Source organism: Brachyhypopomus gauderio, chromosome 7 (assembly GCF_052324685.1).
Source record: "Brachyhypopomus gauderio isolate BG-103 chromosome 7, BGAUD_0.2, whole genome shotgun sequence".
In the NCBI taxonomy this organism is placed as follows: Eukaryota; Metazoa; Chordata; class Actinopteri; order Gymnotiformes; family Hypopomidae; genus Brachyhypopomus; species Brachyhypopomus gauderio.
Window position 1 is genome coordinate 4332647 of NC_135217.1, and position 17554 is coordinate 4350200.

The window sequence follows — 17554 nt, forward strand, 5'->3', positions numbered from 1 at the left end:
GGTCTGTGATGCTGAACTGTGCAACCAGATGTTCGGTCCGGTTAAGTTACGTGTACCGACAAAACGTGCCTTACTGGAAACCAACTAATGAACATGGTTCCGGTGTTCAACTGCTAAAGGTAATATGAAAGATACACAAAACGGCTGGTGAGATAATTATGAAAATAACATAAGCACGTCGTTGATATTTGTAATAATTTGTATTGCCTCAAATTTCCCTCTTTATAGCTACACTAGTGTGGGTAAAGTGCACTTTCCGTCAGAAGACACCCCGGTTCCCTGCAGTAGGCCGCTACCTAGCCTAGCTAACGCTAGCTGTCAACATGGCCGATGAAGCGACTCGGAAAATAGTGTCTGAAATACCGCTGCTGAAAACCAACTGTGGACCGAGAGATAAAGAGCTGTGGGTTCAGAGACTCAGGGAGGAATACCTGTCCCTCATCAAAGTAAGACTTGTTATTGGGCCGTCGCTGCGACCCGTTTGCTTAAGCAGCTGTTAGTTACGTTAGATGTCACTAACTATACGTGTCAAAAGTAACTAATCCGTCCTGTGGTATTTATTATACGATTAGACATTATCAGCGTTCTTCGGCAGCATGTGAACATATGTCTGTTCATTTTTAATATTTGTAGACGTCTGTAAGATGAAGCTCATGTTTTAATATGTTGTAGTACGTTGAAAATAATAAGACAGCCGACAACGACTGGTTCCGTTTGGAGTCCAACAAAGAGGGGACGAGGTAAGTTCACGTTTCTAGTCCCGTACACAACAAATGAAGAATCAACATCTGATCGGGTATTATTATTATTTACAGGTGGTTTGGGAAATGCTGGTATATCCATGAGCTGCTTAAGTATGAATTTGACATGGAATTCGATGTAAGTCCAATACTGAAGGTCCTGCTTCTTGTTGGGAACTTACTTCTTCCACCTTACTTAAACTTACCTCTTGATGATGTACAGATTCCAGTTACATATCCAGCGACAGCACCTGAAGTAGCTATACCTGAACTAGATGGAAAGACTGCAAAAATGTACAGGTTAGTTTTGTATAGATTATTTTGTTTTTTCTTCCCTTGTTTAAATGTTTAACTAAAAATGTGAACACTGTTTTGCTTTTGTCTTTTCAAGAGGTGGCAAGATCTGTTTGACAGATCATTTCAAACCACTGTGGGCGAGAAATGTGCCAAAATTTGGACTGGCCCATCTTATGGCCCTAGGAGTAAGTGAAAGACCTCCATAGATCTGATACAAACTGAGAACCAGTTACTGTCATTATACGAGTGACACGTGTGTGCTATTCCTCAGCTTGGACCCTGGCTTGCTGTGGAGATACCCGACCTTATTTCTAAAGGCCTAATACAACACAAAGAACAGCAGAGCAGCTGAAGAGAGATCCCAGACTTTGCCCAAGAGCATGATGGGAAAGGCCCCTTCCTGTCTCAACAAGCGAACTCCAGACTGGCTAAAGACTGCTGTGAGGCTTTTTGTCATTTCGTGGACAAGCATTCTTGCACGACTGGCATGGTATCCCTGTGCATTTCGGCCGATTATACATCCAAGGCCTGTACGAGCAGCCATGGAATACCATTTGCTACCAGTAAAGAAATTAAATGCTCAAATAAGGGACCATTCAAGTTCAATAGGCTTCTAAATCTGTTGTCCTGTTTGTGTTGCTATGTGTAATGTACTGAAAACAAATTAAACAGAAGCCAAACTCACTGTAATATGTTTCTTTCTAAGTTCTTTGTAACAGTGGTAATACAGGAGACCCAACATTAATGAAAGCTGACTTTCATTGTAGCAACTCCATCTAACAAGGTCAAATGCTCAAGTACACCCACCTTCCTGTGAAGTTCTCTAACTCTACACTGGGATTCCAAACATTAATTGAATGTTAATTTAATAATAATAATTTAAAAATATATTAAAAACTATGGCTAGCCCCCCATCCTCCATGTGATTGATATCCTTCGTTATGTCATCAAATGCCAATTAGATAAGCACTGCCTTAATAAGTTTTCACTATAAGAGCCACTGAAAGTCAGACTCATCATGCTGTGCCCAGTATAACTACGTCTGTACAAGTATGCACGTGATTTAAATCTGAAGATCATTTTATGATGAATGCTATGAAGCGGCTGTAAGTGATTGAAGTGTACTTTTTCTAAAGTGCCTTTATACCCTGGTATGTAACTAAAAACATATTTGCTCTATTTTTTTTTTGTTTGTTTAATGGGCAATATCAGTTTTTTCAGAGGAATCTGTTTATTTAGTGTAGAACTAAGACAAACAAAAATCCTCTTGGGTTGACAGATCAACAAGTACTAGTTAATATGAATAATTTAAAGATATGTTTATGATTGTCACGTTTTTATTGCAATGTTTTTATATTCATAATATGCTCCATTCAAAAAAATGCATGGAATTGACAGCAGAGAAACAGCGTGAAACAGCAGTGAACGTCCAGTGACCAAAGGCAAGTTTACCCTCTAATCCCTAATCCTTTTCAATTCATCTTGGCATGGAGTCATCCAAATGGCTTCCTAGCCCCAGCGTGTGCACTTATGTACGCTCATAAGTGTGCAGACAGTCTCCCCACAGCCCCAGCAGGTCTGTGTGTTATGTGCTGGGCACAGTTTCTGTTTGCACAGGTGACAGACTCCTGTGCTGACCGCTGCAGCTGGGGCCACCTGGCTCTGGCGAATGAGCTGCTGTAGTTCGGCCAGGACATTGGTGCTGGGCGCCAGGGCGACGTCCACCACTTCGATGCGCTTTGGGTCCCACACACAGTCTTCCTCCAGACCACTGGGCACAGCCCGCATGCCACAGTTGGGGGGGACCCAGGCGGTGTCGAAGCCGTGGTCGTGCCAGGTCTTCTGCATAGGGTGGTTGTCCGTGTCAATACGCTTGATTTTCCCACAGTTGACGCTCAACTTTAGCACCACTCTGTCTGTGATGGGTGAGTTTAGAGGATAGCGCTCAGCTTTCTTCTGGTTTCGACTCACATAAACTCCAGGTCCCAGCATGCCATCGGGGGACTGCTGGAAGCCATTCTGGATGATGAGTCTTGCTGTTTGGACTTTGGTACCATGGTACATGATGTAGGTCCTGCCTGACTTTGGCTCTTGTTCTGCAGTAAGGTAGCGTTCCTCGTCGTATTCCACTTTCCAGCCATAGAAAGTGATCGAAGACATCTTGTTCTTGGTCTGTACTCACAGAATAAGCCCACAAAAAGACCCACAGATTTGATGTAGCAGATTTTCAAAGCACTGTGTTAACGTTGTCCTAATTAAAATGTATAACCATAAAACGGATTTAAGACACATTGTTTCCAGCAGACATTCACGCATAACAGATTGTTATATAACTACAAAACGAAAATATTGTTATGAAGTAGTTCTAAAGTCGTTTGGGAGATTCTTACCTTCGCAACAGGCTGGTAAATGTAGGAAAACTTTCGCTTTCGTTTTAAAAACTTGTCAATATACTCCTCCCTATTATAAGTTGTACTTCATCAATTACTTTATTAAGGTATTTTATTGTTTTTATGTAATACTTATCTATTATGCGAATACATTGCATTATATAGGCTAATAATTGTCATTACATAATTATAACATTACCAGTTTATCAAATGTCTTTTTATAACTTTGTTCCCCCCCCCCCTCCCCCCTCAAGTCCGTCACTCCGACCTTAATGCCCCTCCTGCTCCTACAGTCACTCATTTCATTGGGCTAAACCTCATGGACGCTTCACCGTGGCGTCAATTTTGTATTTCCGATGTAGGAAACGGAGCCAACATTAAAACAACTGACTCGTTTATTGAACTAAAACGCGTATGGGTTTTATTTAAATGACTTTGGCTTGCGCCGACAATGTAAGTGCGTCGCGATCTCAGTTCATATGAACTCATTTTCAAGAAATGCGCAGTTCTTGTTCTTGTTTCCCCCGGACTGCTTTGATTGTTACTCCTCCTGGATTTTCTAAAATGATAGTTTTGTAGATAATGGACCACTGGTGAATGTTTAAGTGTATATTTCTGGAGAATACATGTTTTTGACATATGTTGTTGGGGCATATCTCCCCTTACAGTTGGGCGCTCTACGTCCCTAGGGAACCAAACTTAGTTCGTGGGTAACGAGTCTCGCGTTTGCACTCGGGTCGTTACGCAACTGAACCGTGATGATCCACCGGTACCGCCGCTCATCCTGACCTCATGATCCACCGGTACCGACGTTATGATGCGGTTAAACCATCACGACTCTGCCACAGGTTTGCATTATGTTAAATATTGACTACGTTCAACCTGTGAATATTCAACCATTTGACTATATATAAAGTGAGGTGCGACGTCCACGATGCGAGAAGTTCTTCTGGTCGGTGAGGGCAACTTCTCGTTTGCGGCGGCGGTGCGCGAGACCGCGGGGGACGCACGGATCACCGCCACCTGTTTGCACACCGAGACGCACGCGCTCGCCCACGAACGCGCCGCGCGCAACGTGCAGCGGCTCCGGGAGCGAGGTCAGACTTCACCGCAGTGTTGAATAACGCTTTATACGTGTGAAATGGAAAAAAAAACTCCGTTTGCATTGTGTGTGGTTGATTTGAATATATAAGCTCAGAAGGTGTTTAATTTGTAATTTGTATGTCGCTCTTTCCATCGTTGGTGCCGTTGCACGGTGAATTTCCACGCTCGTGTCCCAGGGAGAAAACAGCTCGAGAGGTTGTTGCTATGAAACGGACACGCGACTAAACGGGCTCTTGCAAACTGCGGTGTGAGGGTGGACACCTGTGTAATTAGACGGAAGACAAAACACAAAACACTGTAATCTGCGTGTGTATGTGTGTGTGCGTGCGTGCGTGTGTGTGCTTTCGCAGGGGCCACGGTACTTTTCGAGGTGGACTGCACACGTTTAAAGGAGCACGAAGACATCCAGAAGCGTCTTTACGACTGCGTCATCTTCAACTTCCCCCACTGTGGTCGTAAAAGTGGAGTGAAGAAGAACCGAGCGCTGCTGGCCAAGTTCTTCCTCAGGTAAAACAGTGAGACCCTCTCAAGGGTCTTTGTCTGTCTGGGTGTTACATAAACTCGCAGGTGTTACACAAGACTAATGGTACGGGTCTTATGAGTGTTCACTGTGCTCTAATGGCTGCTTGCCGGTTGTTTTAGCTCCAGTGAGGTTCTTCACGTCAACGGGGAGGTGCACGTGACCTTGTGCAACGGCCAAGGCGGCACACCACGTGACAACCCAATGAGAGAGTGGCACAACAGCTGGCAGGTCGTTGCCATGGCAGCAGAGGCGGGCCTCATCCTCAGCAATGTCCGCCCCTTTGACGCTGACAAGTATCGAGGTTACAGATGCACAGGTTACAGGTGAGAAGTGGCATCATAAAGTAACAGGCCTGTTTTAATCACGGTGGTTTGCTTGAGGTGACGATGGTTTGGCTGCGTCTTGGTTTATTACACGCTAACAGGAGTCAAGACAAAGGTTTTCATGTAGAAGGGGCTCTGAACCACGTTTTCACCCGGAGTCTGCCGTACGTCACGCCCGAGAAGCTGAGAATGGAAGCGGTATCGGGGAAGCAAACTGTTAAATATGAGCTTCCAGAGGAGCTGAATGAATACGTCAACAGGTACGTGCGCTAATCCATTAATGCTTCTCTACTCATGGATAGTTCAGATGAAAACATGCCATTTGCTTTATTGCAATGCTTCCTAATCAGGTGTTGGCTCAGACTGTATTTTGATATTTTTAAGGCTAGGGATAAATCGCATCTCCTGCTGTTTGAATGTGTTGTGGACACACTTTAATACACACTTTTTACATTGCTTACATTGCTGGTATTCATTTCATTGAGCAACATGGTTGTTCGCTTATTGGCGTTTTAGATTATGTTGCGTTCAGACAAAATAAATGGTCATCATAGCCGTCGTTGTACAAACTGGAACTTCACTGCTGTTGACCCATCTTCGTTTGTTAGGGAGTTCCTTGGCCAGCAGTCGCACCATCCAGTAAAGCTTGTGCTGGAACTGTTGCTCAGAGAGGTCAAATCCTCGTGGCCTGTGTGTCCAGTCAGCGGCAGCTTCCCGGAGCTGGTGAGGTGTGAACAGGAGCAGCTCGGGGGCTGCGATTCCAGCCTGACCCCGTCAGACGTCTACTGGATCAGACAAACGGAAACGCACCCCCTGGAGAGGCGTACAGGTGGGGAGAGAGACTGTGGGTCGGCGGAGGGCACGGCCGGCTGTGGCTGCTACTGCCTCCGGCCGTCTCTGCTGCTGCACGTGCAGGACGTCGTCCAGAGTAAGGGCTTCAGCCCGGGGACGCTTCATTCCCTGAGCGGCCTCGTCTTCCGCAGAGTTCCCGTCTCGCGCTGCTGTTCGCCCGTCTTCCACCAGCTCCTCCTGGTGGGGGCCCTGCCCTCCGAGGAGACCCCCCTCCGGTGCCTCAGGGACTGCTTGGAAGGCGTGCTCGCACCTTATGACGCCTCCTTCAAAGAGGAGAGGCTGGGGGAGGAGTGGAGGGTGACCATCAGCTCCCAGGATCAGCGGGACGTGGGCAGGATCACGTCCGTGTCCATGGCGGGGAGTGAACCACGGGGTTCCCTCCAGCTCTGTGTGGTGCTGCTTGACCTGGACCGTCTGGCCAGTCTGACCTTCGCGATTCCCGACTGGCGTCTGCTCTGGAGTGCCGACCCGCGCTTCCTCGCCCACTTTGAACAGCAGCCGACGCCCGGCCCCTTCCGCCCGTTCTCACTGCACCCGCCCAGTTACACGCACGACGTCAGCTTCTGGGTGGAGCCGGATGCCTTCGATGACCTGAGCTTCCACGCCGCGGTGCGCGTGGCCACAGGTGGCGCTGTGAGGGACGTGCAACTGGTGGAGCGCTTCCGCCATCCACACATGGGCCACGCGAGCATGTGCTACCGGCTGACATACCAGTCACCTGACCGCGCTCTGTCCCGCAGCCGGGTACTGGAGCTGCAGGACCAGCTGCGCAGACTCCTGCCTCTTCGCCTGCAAGTCACCCTCAGGTAATGGCCAGAAGGGGGCAGTCCTGAGGCATGTTGTGTATGTGTGGAATCAGCAATGGTTGTGCTCCAAATATTTCCAAGCCAAAGTCTCTGTCCAAAATGAGATAACAGGGCTTTTTAAATCTGTGAAATACTGAAAAGCAGGACTTTAACTTTGCGACACCTTCTACTTTGAGATACCCATCCCTATATTAAGATATAACAGTCAGTGTGCAGTTGTGATATTTTCATTTTTGTGCTACTGATGCTTTCATGGTTGGTATAGTGGCACGGTTAAAAAAAGTCTGTTAATGCATGTGATTGTATTTGTCCATGAATGAAGAGGAATGTGAGAATAAGAGACCTCTGGTGTACTGAAAGGGAAAAAAGTTCATTGAATTTGTATGTGAATGGATGCAGGAGGTGAGTTTTCATTTTCATTCTGCTGACATCAACCCAGCAGTGTGGATGTGACAGTCAGCTGATTCCTATGCAGTACACCTATTGAGCAACACAAACTCTTTTCATGTACTTTTAAGTTCTCTTTAATAATGCTTCTTTTTTGGAAGGTCTTATTGGAAGGCTATAACGCTGCACAATTAGTCATGTTTATGCTGTTACAATACATTTCTTTTCAGTTAATTATTAAAGTCTCTTTCATTAAGATTTGGTTTAAATACTTGATCTATGACCCAAATGTTTACATTGAGTATCCTGCTATAAATAATAAATGTTACCTTTGGAATGGTCTCCATTTGAAATCGAATTATTGTGCTTTTGCTTTATGAGACTGCTCGTGGTTTTCTGCAGTACAGAAAATAATTCTTTTTACAGGCATACTTCATATTTAGTATTCCTGTATGCCCCCTGATACTGGAGATATTGGATTTCTCAAAAATAATACATGCTAATACGATAAAAAAAAAATAACAATACAAGATCAATGTTCCACCCTGTGTAACGTATCGAATTACATTCCCCAATCAAATATGGCCGAATGCTGTAAATTTAAAGTAACTTTGCGAAAGCAACCATGCTTTGCCAGTAGAAAACATGGCGACCAAGACAACCCGTCAGCGTAACAGACGGGGAAGCAAACAAGATGCCAGTAACGTGAACAGTTCAGCTGTCAGCGAAAGCCGCACGGCGAAGGACGAAAAGGGTGTCGATGACAGCAAATCCAGCGATATACGAAATGAGTGAGTAGTGCAAATGGTCTGTTTACCGCTGAATGTCGTGACGTTTTGACGACAGATTCGCGTTGTCGTTCCAGAACGTAACGTGTAATGTAACTTGCTCGAAGTCAGAAAGTTCCATATCAATTGTGACCTGTCGATACGTCACCCCGCGCCCTGTGGTCAATTATTACGTCACTAATTAAGATCGCTAATTTTAGTAACGCAACCGTTCCATTCATTCTGTAACAGCCTGGACCGCGGGCTCCATGGCCAGGATGCTAGATAGGTTGGTTGGCTAGCTATCTTGTAGTGTCTCTCCTGTGCGCTCGTGTCAAAGACGTTACATTAATCTGTCACTTCCATACATTTAAAAATTAAATTAGTAGCTAGCAAGTAATCCTAAATGGGCGCTCTCAAAACGTAGCAAGTTGTTTTCCCCTTTAAAATACGCTCCAGTTAACACGCGTTACATTTAAAACAATTACAACGCTTATGTGATACAAAAGACACGCTGTAGCACTCTCTGTGTTTTACCCAGATAACTACCTTGGCTGATTCTTAGATTTTCTCCAAATATGCACATCAACTCGTATACCATTTCAGGTCCAGCAAGGCAGGGCAGGTGTGGGCCCCAGAGGGTTCTACGGCCTTTAAGTGTCTGGTGTCTGCCCGTTTCTGCGCAGCTTTGCTCAGCAACATCTCGGACTGCGACGAAACTTTCAACTACTGGGAGCCAGTAAGTTGACCTGGCTGATGTCAGCTTGGCCTTTGTCCACTTCACCTTAAAATCCCTCCACCAAGCTGACTTTAGGTTACCACATGGTTTGATTTCAACGTTGGTCAAATGTATGACTATGAGATGAATATGCATTCATTTTCAAATCTCGTTCAAGATTGTAAATGCATTTTTCTCCCTTTTGTCACGCTTCAGACTCATTACCTGTTGTACGGGAAAGGCATGCAGACATGGGAGTATTCTCCTGCCTATGCCATTCGCTCCTATGCCTACCTGTGGCTCCACGCCCTACCTGCCTGCTTTCACGCCAAGATTTTGCAGACCAACAAGGTGAATGAAACAGCCTTTGCTTGTAGCCTGGTCCTGTTACAGCCCAGTCTAGTTACGTCTGACTACAGTGTCTATAAGCTGCTGGATGTATAGTTACGGGCATGTTAAATTTTGATGAAACCATGATCTCCATCTTTATTTTATGTTACAAAACTAGTCACTTATTTTGACTCAACCATTTTCAAACTTTTTTTAAATGCCTGTTACTACTGCTATGGCACCGCTTCCCGTTACCTTTCAGGTCCTGGTGTTTTACTTCCTGCGCTGCGTGCTGGCGTTTGCGTGTTGCGTGTGTGAGCTGTACTTCTACAAGTGAGTGCGACGTGCTGTAAGCTGCCACTAGACTCTGTGCGTGCCAACGCTTCGCCTGCGATGATGCCGTAATGTGCTGCCATTCCGTGTTCATTCTAGGGCTGTGTGCAAGAAGTTCGGCCTGCACGTCGGACGCCTCATGCTGGCCTTCCTGGTCCTCAGTGCGGGAATGTTCTGCTCGTCTGCAGGTGTGTTTGACCAAGATAAGCACGTTAAACCCAGTACAGTGTATCTACTATACAGGTTAATTGTCAACAGGTGGGCGGGAATCTCGGTGTGGTGGGGATGCACGAATATAGAAATGTCCTCCAGATCCATTTGTGTACTGAGTGTGGTGGTGGGGGTGGGGGTGGGGGTGTGTTCCTCTCCTCCCTACAGCCTTCCTGCCCAGTGCGTTCTGCATGTACTGCACTCTGGTGGCTATGACTGGCTGGTTCCAGGGGTGGTCCAGCCTGGCGGTCCTGGGCACTGCCGCGGGGGCCATTGTGGGCTGGCCCTTCAGTGCCCTGCTCGGGTGAGCTCCAATCAGCAGGCTGCATAGAAACACTGCACCATCTACACATCTCTGATTTGGAGATCCTGAAGCAGAAATTAGTGGATTTATTGAAAAGTCGTTGAATGTTCCATATTAGATTTGGACAATAAAATAATAATAAAGGCTGAGATCAGAAAGAACAAAACAGGAAAGATGTACTGAAATAACGATGAGTTCAAACAGCAATGTACTCCAAGTCTTGTGAATGTTTTCAGCATAAGGCATACAGTAAAATAGCTCCTTTGGTTAGTTTCATAAAAGGCAAAGCCAAAAAGTGAGGGTGTTTTTGGAATATAAGGTTTGAAAGAGATTGTAGTGTACTGCCATGCTGAACTCTGTCCTGTGAGATTGGGGGATTCCAGTGATGTTTCGTTATCTTGCAGCATACCCATTGCTTTTGACCTACTGCTGTTGAAGCGAAAGTGGAAAAGTTTCGTAACATGGACGCTAGTGGCCGTAGTGCTGTTTCTGGTAAGTATCTTAAGATGTTCCTCTCCATCAGGCCCTTATGGCTTGTTCGGTGCTGCATGGCTGATGGTTTGGAGAGGCTCCTTCCATGACCAGGACTGGAACAAAGAAGGTTTCCAGGCTTAAACGATTCTGATTTAGAACCAGTAGAGATTTGACACTGGAGGCCTGATGCCGTCCCGAGACCATGTGTCATTTGGGGATTTTCCTTCACAGGTTCCTGTTGTGGCGGTAGACTCGTATTACTACGGCAAGCTTGTGGTCGCGCCCCTCAATATAATACTCTACAACGTCTTCACTCCTCATGGGCCGGATCTCTATGGTACGTTGCTGTAATACTCCCCTTTCCTCAGAACTGCGTCCTGTCCGTATGGTATTGTATTGTCGTGAAATCAGATTAAGATGGACAGCAAAGAAATCATCTTCATTTCCTTCTCCTTTAGTTATGAATGTGGTTTTGCCAGATGCCATGCAGGCACGGATCATCTCCCGTTGTGTTCCTTGCAGGCACTGAGCCGTGGCACTACTATTTTGTGAACGGCTTTCTCAACTTTAACATCGTGTTTCTGTTGGCCCTGTTCTCCCTTCCTCTCACGGTTCTAATGGAGGCTCTGCTGCTTAGGTTCAATGGTGAGTGTGGGCCGTGTGTGTGTGTGTGTGTGATAGAGAGAGCGCTAAACTGTTTTGCCCTATGATGCCTAATTTAAAGTGAACTCTAAATCCCACAATTCCCCCATCGCACCACTTCAGTACAGAACCTGGGCCGTCCCTATTGGCTGACCCTGTCTCCCATGTACCTGTGGATGGTGGTTTTCTTCACCCGCCCCCACAAGGAGGAGCGCTTCCTGTTTCCCATCTACCCCCTCATCTGCCTGTGTGGTGCCGTGGCCCTCTCCTCCCTCCAGGTAATACGGCCCGGTCCAACAGTATCCTACCCAGGCCCAGCTCCCACAAAAAAAACCCTTTGCTTGATGTTTTGTGGTGTATGCTATGAGCCTGACATGTCTGTGTGTGTGTGTCTGTGTGTGCGCGTGTGTGTGTGCTCCTGACAGAAGTGCTACCACTTCATGTTCCAGCGCTACCGTTTGGAGCACTACACCATCTCGTCCAACTGGCTGGCCTTGGGCTCCGTGCTGCTATTCACCGTGCTCTCTCTGTCCCGCTCGGTCGCCCTCTTCCGAGGTGACTCCGCCCACACGTCACCCTCCTGCCCCGCAGCACATCTCCTCTTCGTCTTTGCCGCAGTTTCTCCCTGTCGTCTTTGGCGTTCGCAGACTTTTGAATTAGCTCCTTCAACGTGTGGATTCGTGGTTCTGGTCTCACAGGCTACCACGCTCCACTGGATCTGTATCCCGAGTTCCACCGGCTGGCCCGAGAGCCCGGCGTCCACGCGCTGCCCGAGGGTCGGTCCGTCAACGTGTGCGTGGGCAAGGAGTGGCACCGCTTCCCCAGCAGCTTCCTGCTGCCCAACAAGTCAGTGCAACCTATGACCTCTGACCTACGACCTGTGCCTCTTTTTCCGTTGTATCTTTTTCCTTGCTTGGGATTTCTTCCCTGTTCCTGCCGGTTCCTGTTCTTGTTTTGTTTTGCCTCTATTTTTTTCCCTTTCTTATTTCTTTATCACCTGTTTTTGTTTTTCTGTCCTAACTTGCCCTTGTTTGTTATGTTTGTGTCCTCTCTTTCTTTCTGATCTCACCAGATTGTTTGTTTGTTTGTTTGTTTGTTTGTGAATTTGCTCGTCTGCGCTAGTTGGCAACTGCAGTTCATCCAGTCTGAGTTTCGTGGACAGCTGCCCAGGCCGTATGCCGCAGGCCCAGACGCTACACTCATCCTCCCTACCGATATGAACGACCAGAACCGGGAGGAGCCGTCCCGATATGTGAGTGGGCTCCCTCAGGCCCGTCTTGGCTTAGATCGCCACCCACTGACGGTGTGTGGTATTTTCAGAGTTGATGTGTCTGCATGCGAGTCACATCCCTGATGAAGCTTAAAAGGCTGATGTCTTGCTTGACCCTAGCTTCATCTGTTATAGGTATTTAACAACTGCGTACGTCTGTGAAAAAGTGACTCTAAAATGTTCTACAATCCAAAGTCTCTGTCTCTCTCTCACAAACACAACCCCTTCATAATCAATGCATTGATGATCTATATATCCTTTAGGAAGGGCATCTCTGGCAAACGGAAAGCATGTTTGAGCTGGTAAATTTGCTATTTTTTGGCAGAGAGGAGCAGCTTTCTAGATTTGGGAAAGTGCTGTGTGAAAAGGTCTAAAAAAGTATAATCGTACAGTATTGGAAGACATGACAGAATTCGAACAGTATTACAATACAAGCGTTAAGTTCAGTCCTTTCCTCCAGGCAGGGATTTGATTCCTCTGTGTGTGGGGCTGTTTGGGCCTGTAAGTCATCAGTGGGGTTCTCTTACCCTTTTGCCCTCAGGTGGAGTTGAAGCAGTGCCACTACCTGGTGGACCTGGCCACGGACGCCGAGACCCCACGGGAACCTCGTTACGCTGCCAACAGAGACGAGTGGAGTGTCGTCGCAGAGAAACCCTTCCTGGACTCCTCGAAGTAAGCCTCCCAGGAAGGAGAGGGTTTGTGCGGCCGTCTGCGCTGGTTGTGTGTCGGTGCCTGTGGTTTTGTTCATTTTTCTTGTCAACTCTGGTGGTTAGAGCGGTCTAAAAGTATGCTCGGGGAACTGTGCTGTTTTAGGTGCGGTGTCTTATGGAGAAGCTAAAGTCGCCCTCCACAGTACATGATGCTAATTTTGGAACAAATCAGATGAAATAGGAAAGTGTCAAGTTCCCATGATGCAGCTGACTGCTGATATTTTTTATAGCTGCATGCATGAGTGGGGGGGGGGGGGGGGGGGGGTTCTTTCTAAAATTTTGTTCTCTCTCCGAATCTCAATCACAGGTGTGTGGCTTTAGGTTTAACATTAAATCCTGCCGATGCGCATTTAATGTTACCTTTGAGATTGATGACTGCAGTGGCTGGGCTTGCCCAACAGATGGCGATCTAGTACAGCATTAGAGGCTCATGACATCACTTATGGGAGTCTACATTCCTGCTGGGTGACTGGCGTGACCCAAGGCCTTTCATTCTGGAAATATCTTTCACATAGCCCAGGCCATTCTAGTGAATACCATTGTGACGCAGTCCACCACCGCAGGTGGGACTGCAGTAATGGGGAACAGGTCTCCTGCAGAGCCCTTCAGACTGTAGTCCAGCCCTTCACGGTGCAGCCCAGGCACAGGTTCCATACTGAGCGTGTTCACACAGCCAAGGAGACCGGGCATCTTCTACCTATTCCTATTGAACCAACCTCTTCCTTCATCTCTCTCCTCCGCAGGTCGTCCAGGTTCTTCAGGGCGTTCTTCGTCCCATTCCTGTCTGAGCAGTACACCACCTACAGCAGATACGTGATCCTTAAACCCCGGCGGGCAAAACATGGCCGAAGGCGAACGCCAGCCTGACCCGCCTCCCTTCGTCACCTTGTGGTGTTTGTTTGTTGTTGTTTATTTTTATTTGTTGCTTTCATGTTTGTTTTCCCCTACTTTCACATTCCTTGTAAAAAATCAGTTTCAGTTCATTCGTTTTAGTTTGTGAGTAGACGGGGAGCGAGGGCCTGATGCTGGAGTTGGTCACGTGACGTCACGTGACGTCACGGGATGCGTCTTGTCCTGCCGGCACTGTCAAGCGTCTACTGAACCCTTCTGTGAGCGAAATCAACAAACCACGCAGCGTCTGACCATATAAAAACTACCGTTGTGTGCCCACCGCCCAGCCACGCCCCACCGCCCAGCCACGCCCCACCACCCAGCCACGCCCCACCGCCCAGCCACGCCCCACCACTCAGCCATGCCCCGTTCTTACCCACGTGTAGTGCTCCTCAGCCGGCTAGCTCCACCCACTGGCCTCCTCTGCACTCTTCCAACCGAAGGGTCTTTGTTCATCAGCCCCCTGTAAGGACATCTCCTTGTTCATCATACCATGCATGCGCATACGCCCACAATCTTAGCCTGGTGTAGGACCGATGAACTGAACTCGCCGGGTCTTGGATTCTGCTCCAGTTCCTGGCCGCCATCTCGGTACCTATGGCCACCTGGATGTTGCTGGGTCTCTGTGCAGCCCCGCCCATCCTGTTTCCCAGTGCTCATGCACCGCCTCCACGCACTACTGCAGCTTCACCAAACTGGTACCATCAACAGCGTGTCCGGTTCCTCTGGTCACTCTGGACTGTAACGTGGCATCTTGGGGGGGTGAGTGGACAATGACCTGATGCTTGAGTCATTCACGAGATGTTATGTCCTCCAAAACATGTCATGTCAGTGTTACGTGTTTCATGGAGTCTTAATAAAAAGTATCTTGATGAGAATGGTGAGCAAAGACTGTTCCTGGAACAGATGAACACCAGGTGAGAATGAGTCACCATCTCTGTTTTGTAAGAGTCCATGTTCTGGTTTAAGGAAACTAATCTGATCCTAGGTCTGCCTAAAGGGTGTGCAGACCCAACAGTTACTTTTATTTTTATTTTTTAACAACACCCAGCAGTCAAAAATGACTAAACAAAAAATTAAAAATAAATGGATGGGAGTCACCTAGCATAATGCTAAACACGGAGTGTCCTGTTAGGTTACATATGTAATCAGCAATAGCGTTAGCATTGTTCCTCCAAGTTCTAGGATTCCTTTTAAATACAGTTCAGCTGAGGGTCCTGTGTGCTACTGTCTTATCTCCATGTTTGTGAGTACCAGCCCTCCCCATTAATCTGTACTGGTTCTATGGGGAAAGATGGTCTAATGATTCACAACAGTCATGTCACTCAATATACAAAATTTCCTTGGAAGTGCACGTATGTAAACCTACAACCTGTGTGTTTACGTGTGTGTGTGGTGTGGGGTGCGTTTGGGATTGGGGATTATTAAGATGTACACACCAATGACACGTTTAGTCCTGTGACACTAGAGGGAACTGGGATCCTTTTCAAATCTTGCCGTTGCTGCTGTAGCTGGTGACGTAGGTGCCCCTTTGCAACACGGACTGAAACATTTTCCAGCCCCTGGCCCCTGCTGCTGGCTTCTACCAGATTAATGTCCAGCTGCCTTTAGCGGAGGGACCCGCTCCAAATATGTGCATATGCCAAGAGTTGTTTTATGACTTCACTCAGGGTCAAGTGTTTAATCTAGCGCAATCCTGGACAATGTCTTAACTGTTTTCGTTATGTGATTTCTTTGTCTGCTCATTGTATCACTGTGGATGCCATAAGGCATTCTGGGTATAAATAGGTTTTCTAGAGAAGAAATATGTATGGGGTGAAGTTTCACGAATACAGGCTAGATTACTTCCAGATGTTTCTTTGCGTTTTTTCCTGACATTGTCATAAGCGCGGTATTGTATTAGTGTGACCTGTACGGCAGGCCACACCCACTCTTTGCACTAACGGGAGTTCTTATGTTGGGATTAGGACACCACAATATATCTGTTACTTGCAGTAATTAAAAGAGAGTCGCTGTTCCACATCTGTCGCTCTCTTATTTCCAAAGAGGCTTTCTAGAAACATTTGTACATGTGAATGTCATTAAGAATATGAAAACTACTTAAACATCCAGACTGGAACATCAAATACAAAGAATACAAACATGACATAGACAAGGAGCCGCCTTTTTGACCCTGCAGCCTACTAAGTCAAAGTCAAATTTATTTAAGCTCTTTTTACAACACATGTTGTCACAAAGCAGCTTTACAATCGTATGGGTCCAGATCTCTAATGAGCAAGCCAGAGGCGACAGTGGCATCTCCCTAAGAGGGCAGGGATTAGGACGAAACCTCGGGAGGACCAAGACTCAAAAGGGAACCCATCCTCCATTGGGCGGCCCGCTAGTAGAAGTCTGTATTTATAGGTCAAATGTAGTTCTATAGTTATAGTTCTAATTCCAGGCCAAGTAGTCACCGTCCTTCAGTGCAGATGATGAACCTCAGGTAGGAGTTGGCATCAGCACGTCAATGGCACATCCAACCCCGGCATCAGCACATCCACTGGCAAGCCAGACCATCTCCTAGGTACTTGTATGAAATTGTTTTGGTAGAAGCATGCAACCAAGATATAAAATGCAAACTGAGTATGTGTACATGAATTTAGACAACCATCGATTTAAACAGACGTACATAACTCGGTGCCGGTGATTAGCATGTGATTAGCATATATTAAGGTAGTAGTAGTTCAGTGGCTCATTGCTTTGGCCAAGCAGAGCAGCACTGACCTACTCAGAGACGCGGGGTAGGTCGGGGAGATCACCAAGACGAATTAAGTGCATCGTCAGTGGCCCGTGAGCTTGTCCTCAAAGGATCAGCCACCTGGCTCTGTCAGCGTGCGTCAGCGTAGCCCTAGGAATTACCCAAGCCCTCCAAAGCTAAGCTGCTCTGAGCATTGTTTGTGTCATATGGGACTCTGGGGACCTTCCTTGGGGCCCATGTAATCTGACCCACTGTGTTCTTATGAGCTTGGGGTAAAGCCTGTTTTGTTCTGCTGATCCTTGGACCCAGTTTCCTTCACCTAGATTGGCAACTTTGTCACCGCAGTAAGAATAGCAAAGCAGGCCTTGCGCCTGCATGGAGGGACAGCCAAAACCGGAGTGTGAGTTGAAACAAAACAAATGCCATCAAATGAAAGCAGGCGTAGCAACCTGATTTTAATTGGGTGAAAATGTCAGACAGATGGCCCACAAACATTCTGATCACACGTCAGGATATTTTAAATTGATACATAATTAATTCAGCTTTTTTTAACCTCAGTTCATTTGATGGATGTGACACCCAGAGCCGGAGTGGCTAATCGGGAGATTCGGGAGGATTCCCGATGGGCTGGCTCATGTCAGTCTCTAGTTTGGGCCGATTGGGAGGGGAAAATAATTTTGGGCCGGATTTGGGCATGAAACTCCCGGGCTGAAAAAGTGTCCCACTCCGGCCCTGGTGACACCCCA

At 47.1% G+C, this 17554-nt stretch overlaps 4 protein-coding genes across 9 annotated transcripts; 3 read left to right on the forward strand and 1 right to left on the reverse strand.

Annotated features, from left to right (window-relative positions):
• The first annotated feature begins 5 nt into the window (after nt 1-5).
• On the forward strand, nt 6-1727 carry ufc1 (ubiquitin-fold modifier conjugating enzyme 1). The gene is made up of 7 exons (XM_077011044.1): nt 6-119; nt 229-446; nt 673-740; nt 816-879; nt 964-1040; nt 1132-1222; nt 1309-1727. Exons 2-7 carry the CDS (start codon nt 324-326, stop codon nt 1387-1389), a joined length of 504 nt encoding a protein of 167 aa, XP_076867159.1. The 5' UTR covers nt 6-119; nt 229-323; the 3' UTR covers nt 1390-1727.
• Nucleotides 1728-2341: 614 nt separating this feature from the next.
• gig2p (grass carp reovirus (GCRV)-induced gene 2p) lies at nt 2342-3663 on the reverse strand. Its single transcript, XM_077010646.1, has 2 exons — nt 3428-3663; nt 2342-3209 (listed from the first exon to the last, which is right to left on the reverse strand). The coding sequence occupies exon 2, from the start codon at nt 3195-3197 to the stop codon at nt 2547-2549; it is 651 nt and encodes a 216-aa protein (XP_076866761.1). The 5' UTR covers nt 3198-3209; nt 3428-3663; the 3' UTR covers nt 2342-2546.
• Nucleotides 3664-3733: 70 nt separating this feature from the next.
• fdxacb1 (ferredoxin-fold anticodon binding domain containing 1) lies at nt 3734-7762 on the forward strand. 5 transcript variants are annotated; one of them, XM_077011050.1, is made up of 7 exons: nt 3734-3880; nt 4117-4230; nt 4344-4524; nt 4882-5038; nt 5174-5377; nt 5479-5637; nt 5986-7762. In XM_077011050.1, exons 3-7 carry the CDS (start codon nt 4362-4364, stop codon nt 7037-7039), a joined length of 1737 nt encoding a protein of 578 aa, XP_076867165.1. In that variant the 5' UTR covers nt 3734-3880; nt 4117-4230; nt 4344-4361; the 3' UTR covers nt 7040-7762. The 5 variants fall into 5 exon arrangements, with proteins under 5 accessions (XP_076867165.1, XP_076867164.1, XP_076867163.1 ...); XM_077011049.1 differs by having other exon boundaries at nt 3734-4230; XM_077011048.1 differs by having other exon boundaries at nt 4096-4524.
• Nucleotides 7763-8026: 264 nt separating this feature from the next.
• On the forward strand, nt 8027-16066 carry alg9 (ALG9 alpha-1,2-mannosyltransferase). 2 transcript variants are annotated; one of them, XM_077011045.1, is made up of 15 exons: nt 8027-8213; nt 8796-8928; nt 9124-9258; nt 9500-9570; nt 9670-9758; nt 9949-10084; nt 10489-10576; nt 10790-10895; nt 11081-11203; nt 11324-11478; nt 11626-11755; nt 11899-12046; nt 12323-12452; nt 13012-13142; nt 13924-16065. In XM_077011045.1, the coding sequence occupies exons 1-15, from the start codon at nt 8068-8070 to the stop codon at nt 14045-14047; spliced, it is 1845 nt and encodes a 614-aa protein (XP_076867160.1). In that variant the 5' UTR covers nt 8027-8067; the 3' UTR covers nt 14048-16065. The 2 variants fall into 2 exon arrangements, with proteins under 2 accessions (XP_076867160.1, XP_076867161.1); XM_077011046.1 differs by lacking the exon at nt 8027-8213 and adding an exon at nt 8389-8478 and having other exon boundaries at nt 13924-16066.
• Nucleotides 16067-17554: the final 1488 nt, after the last annotated feature.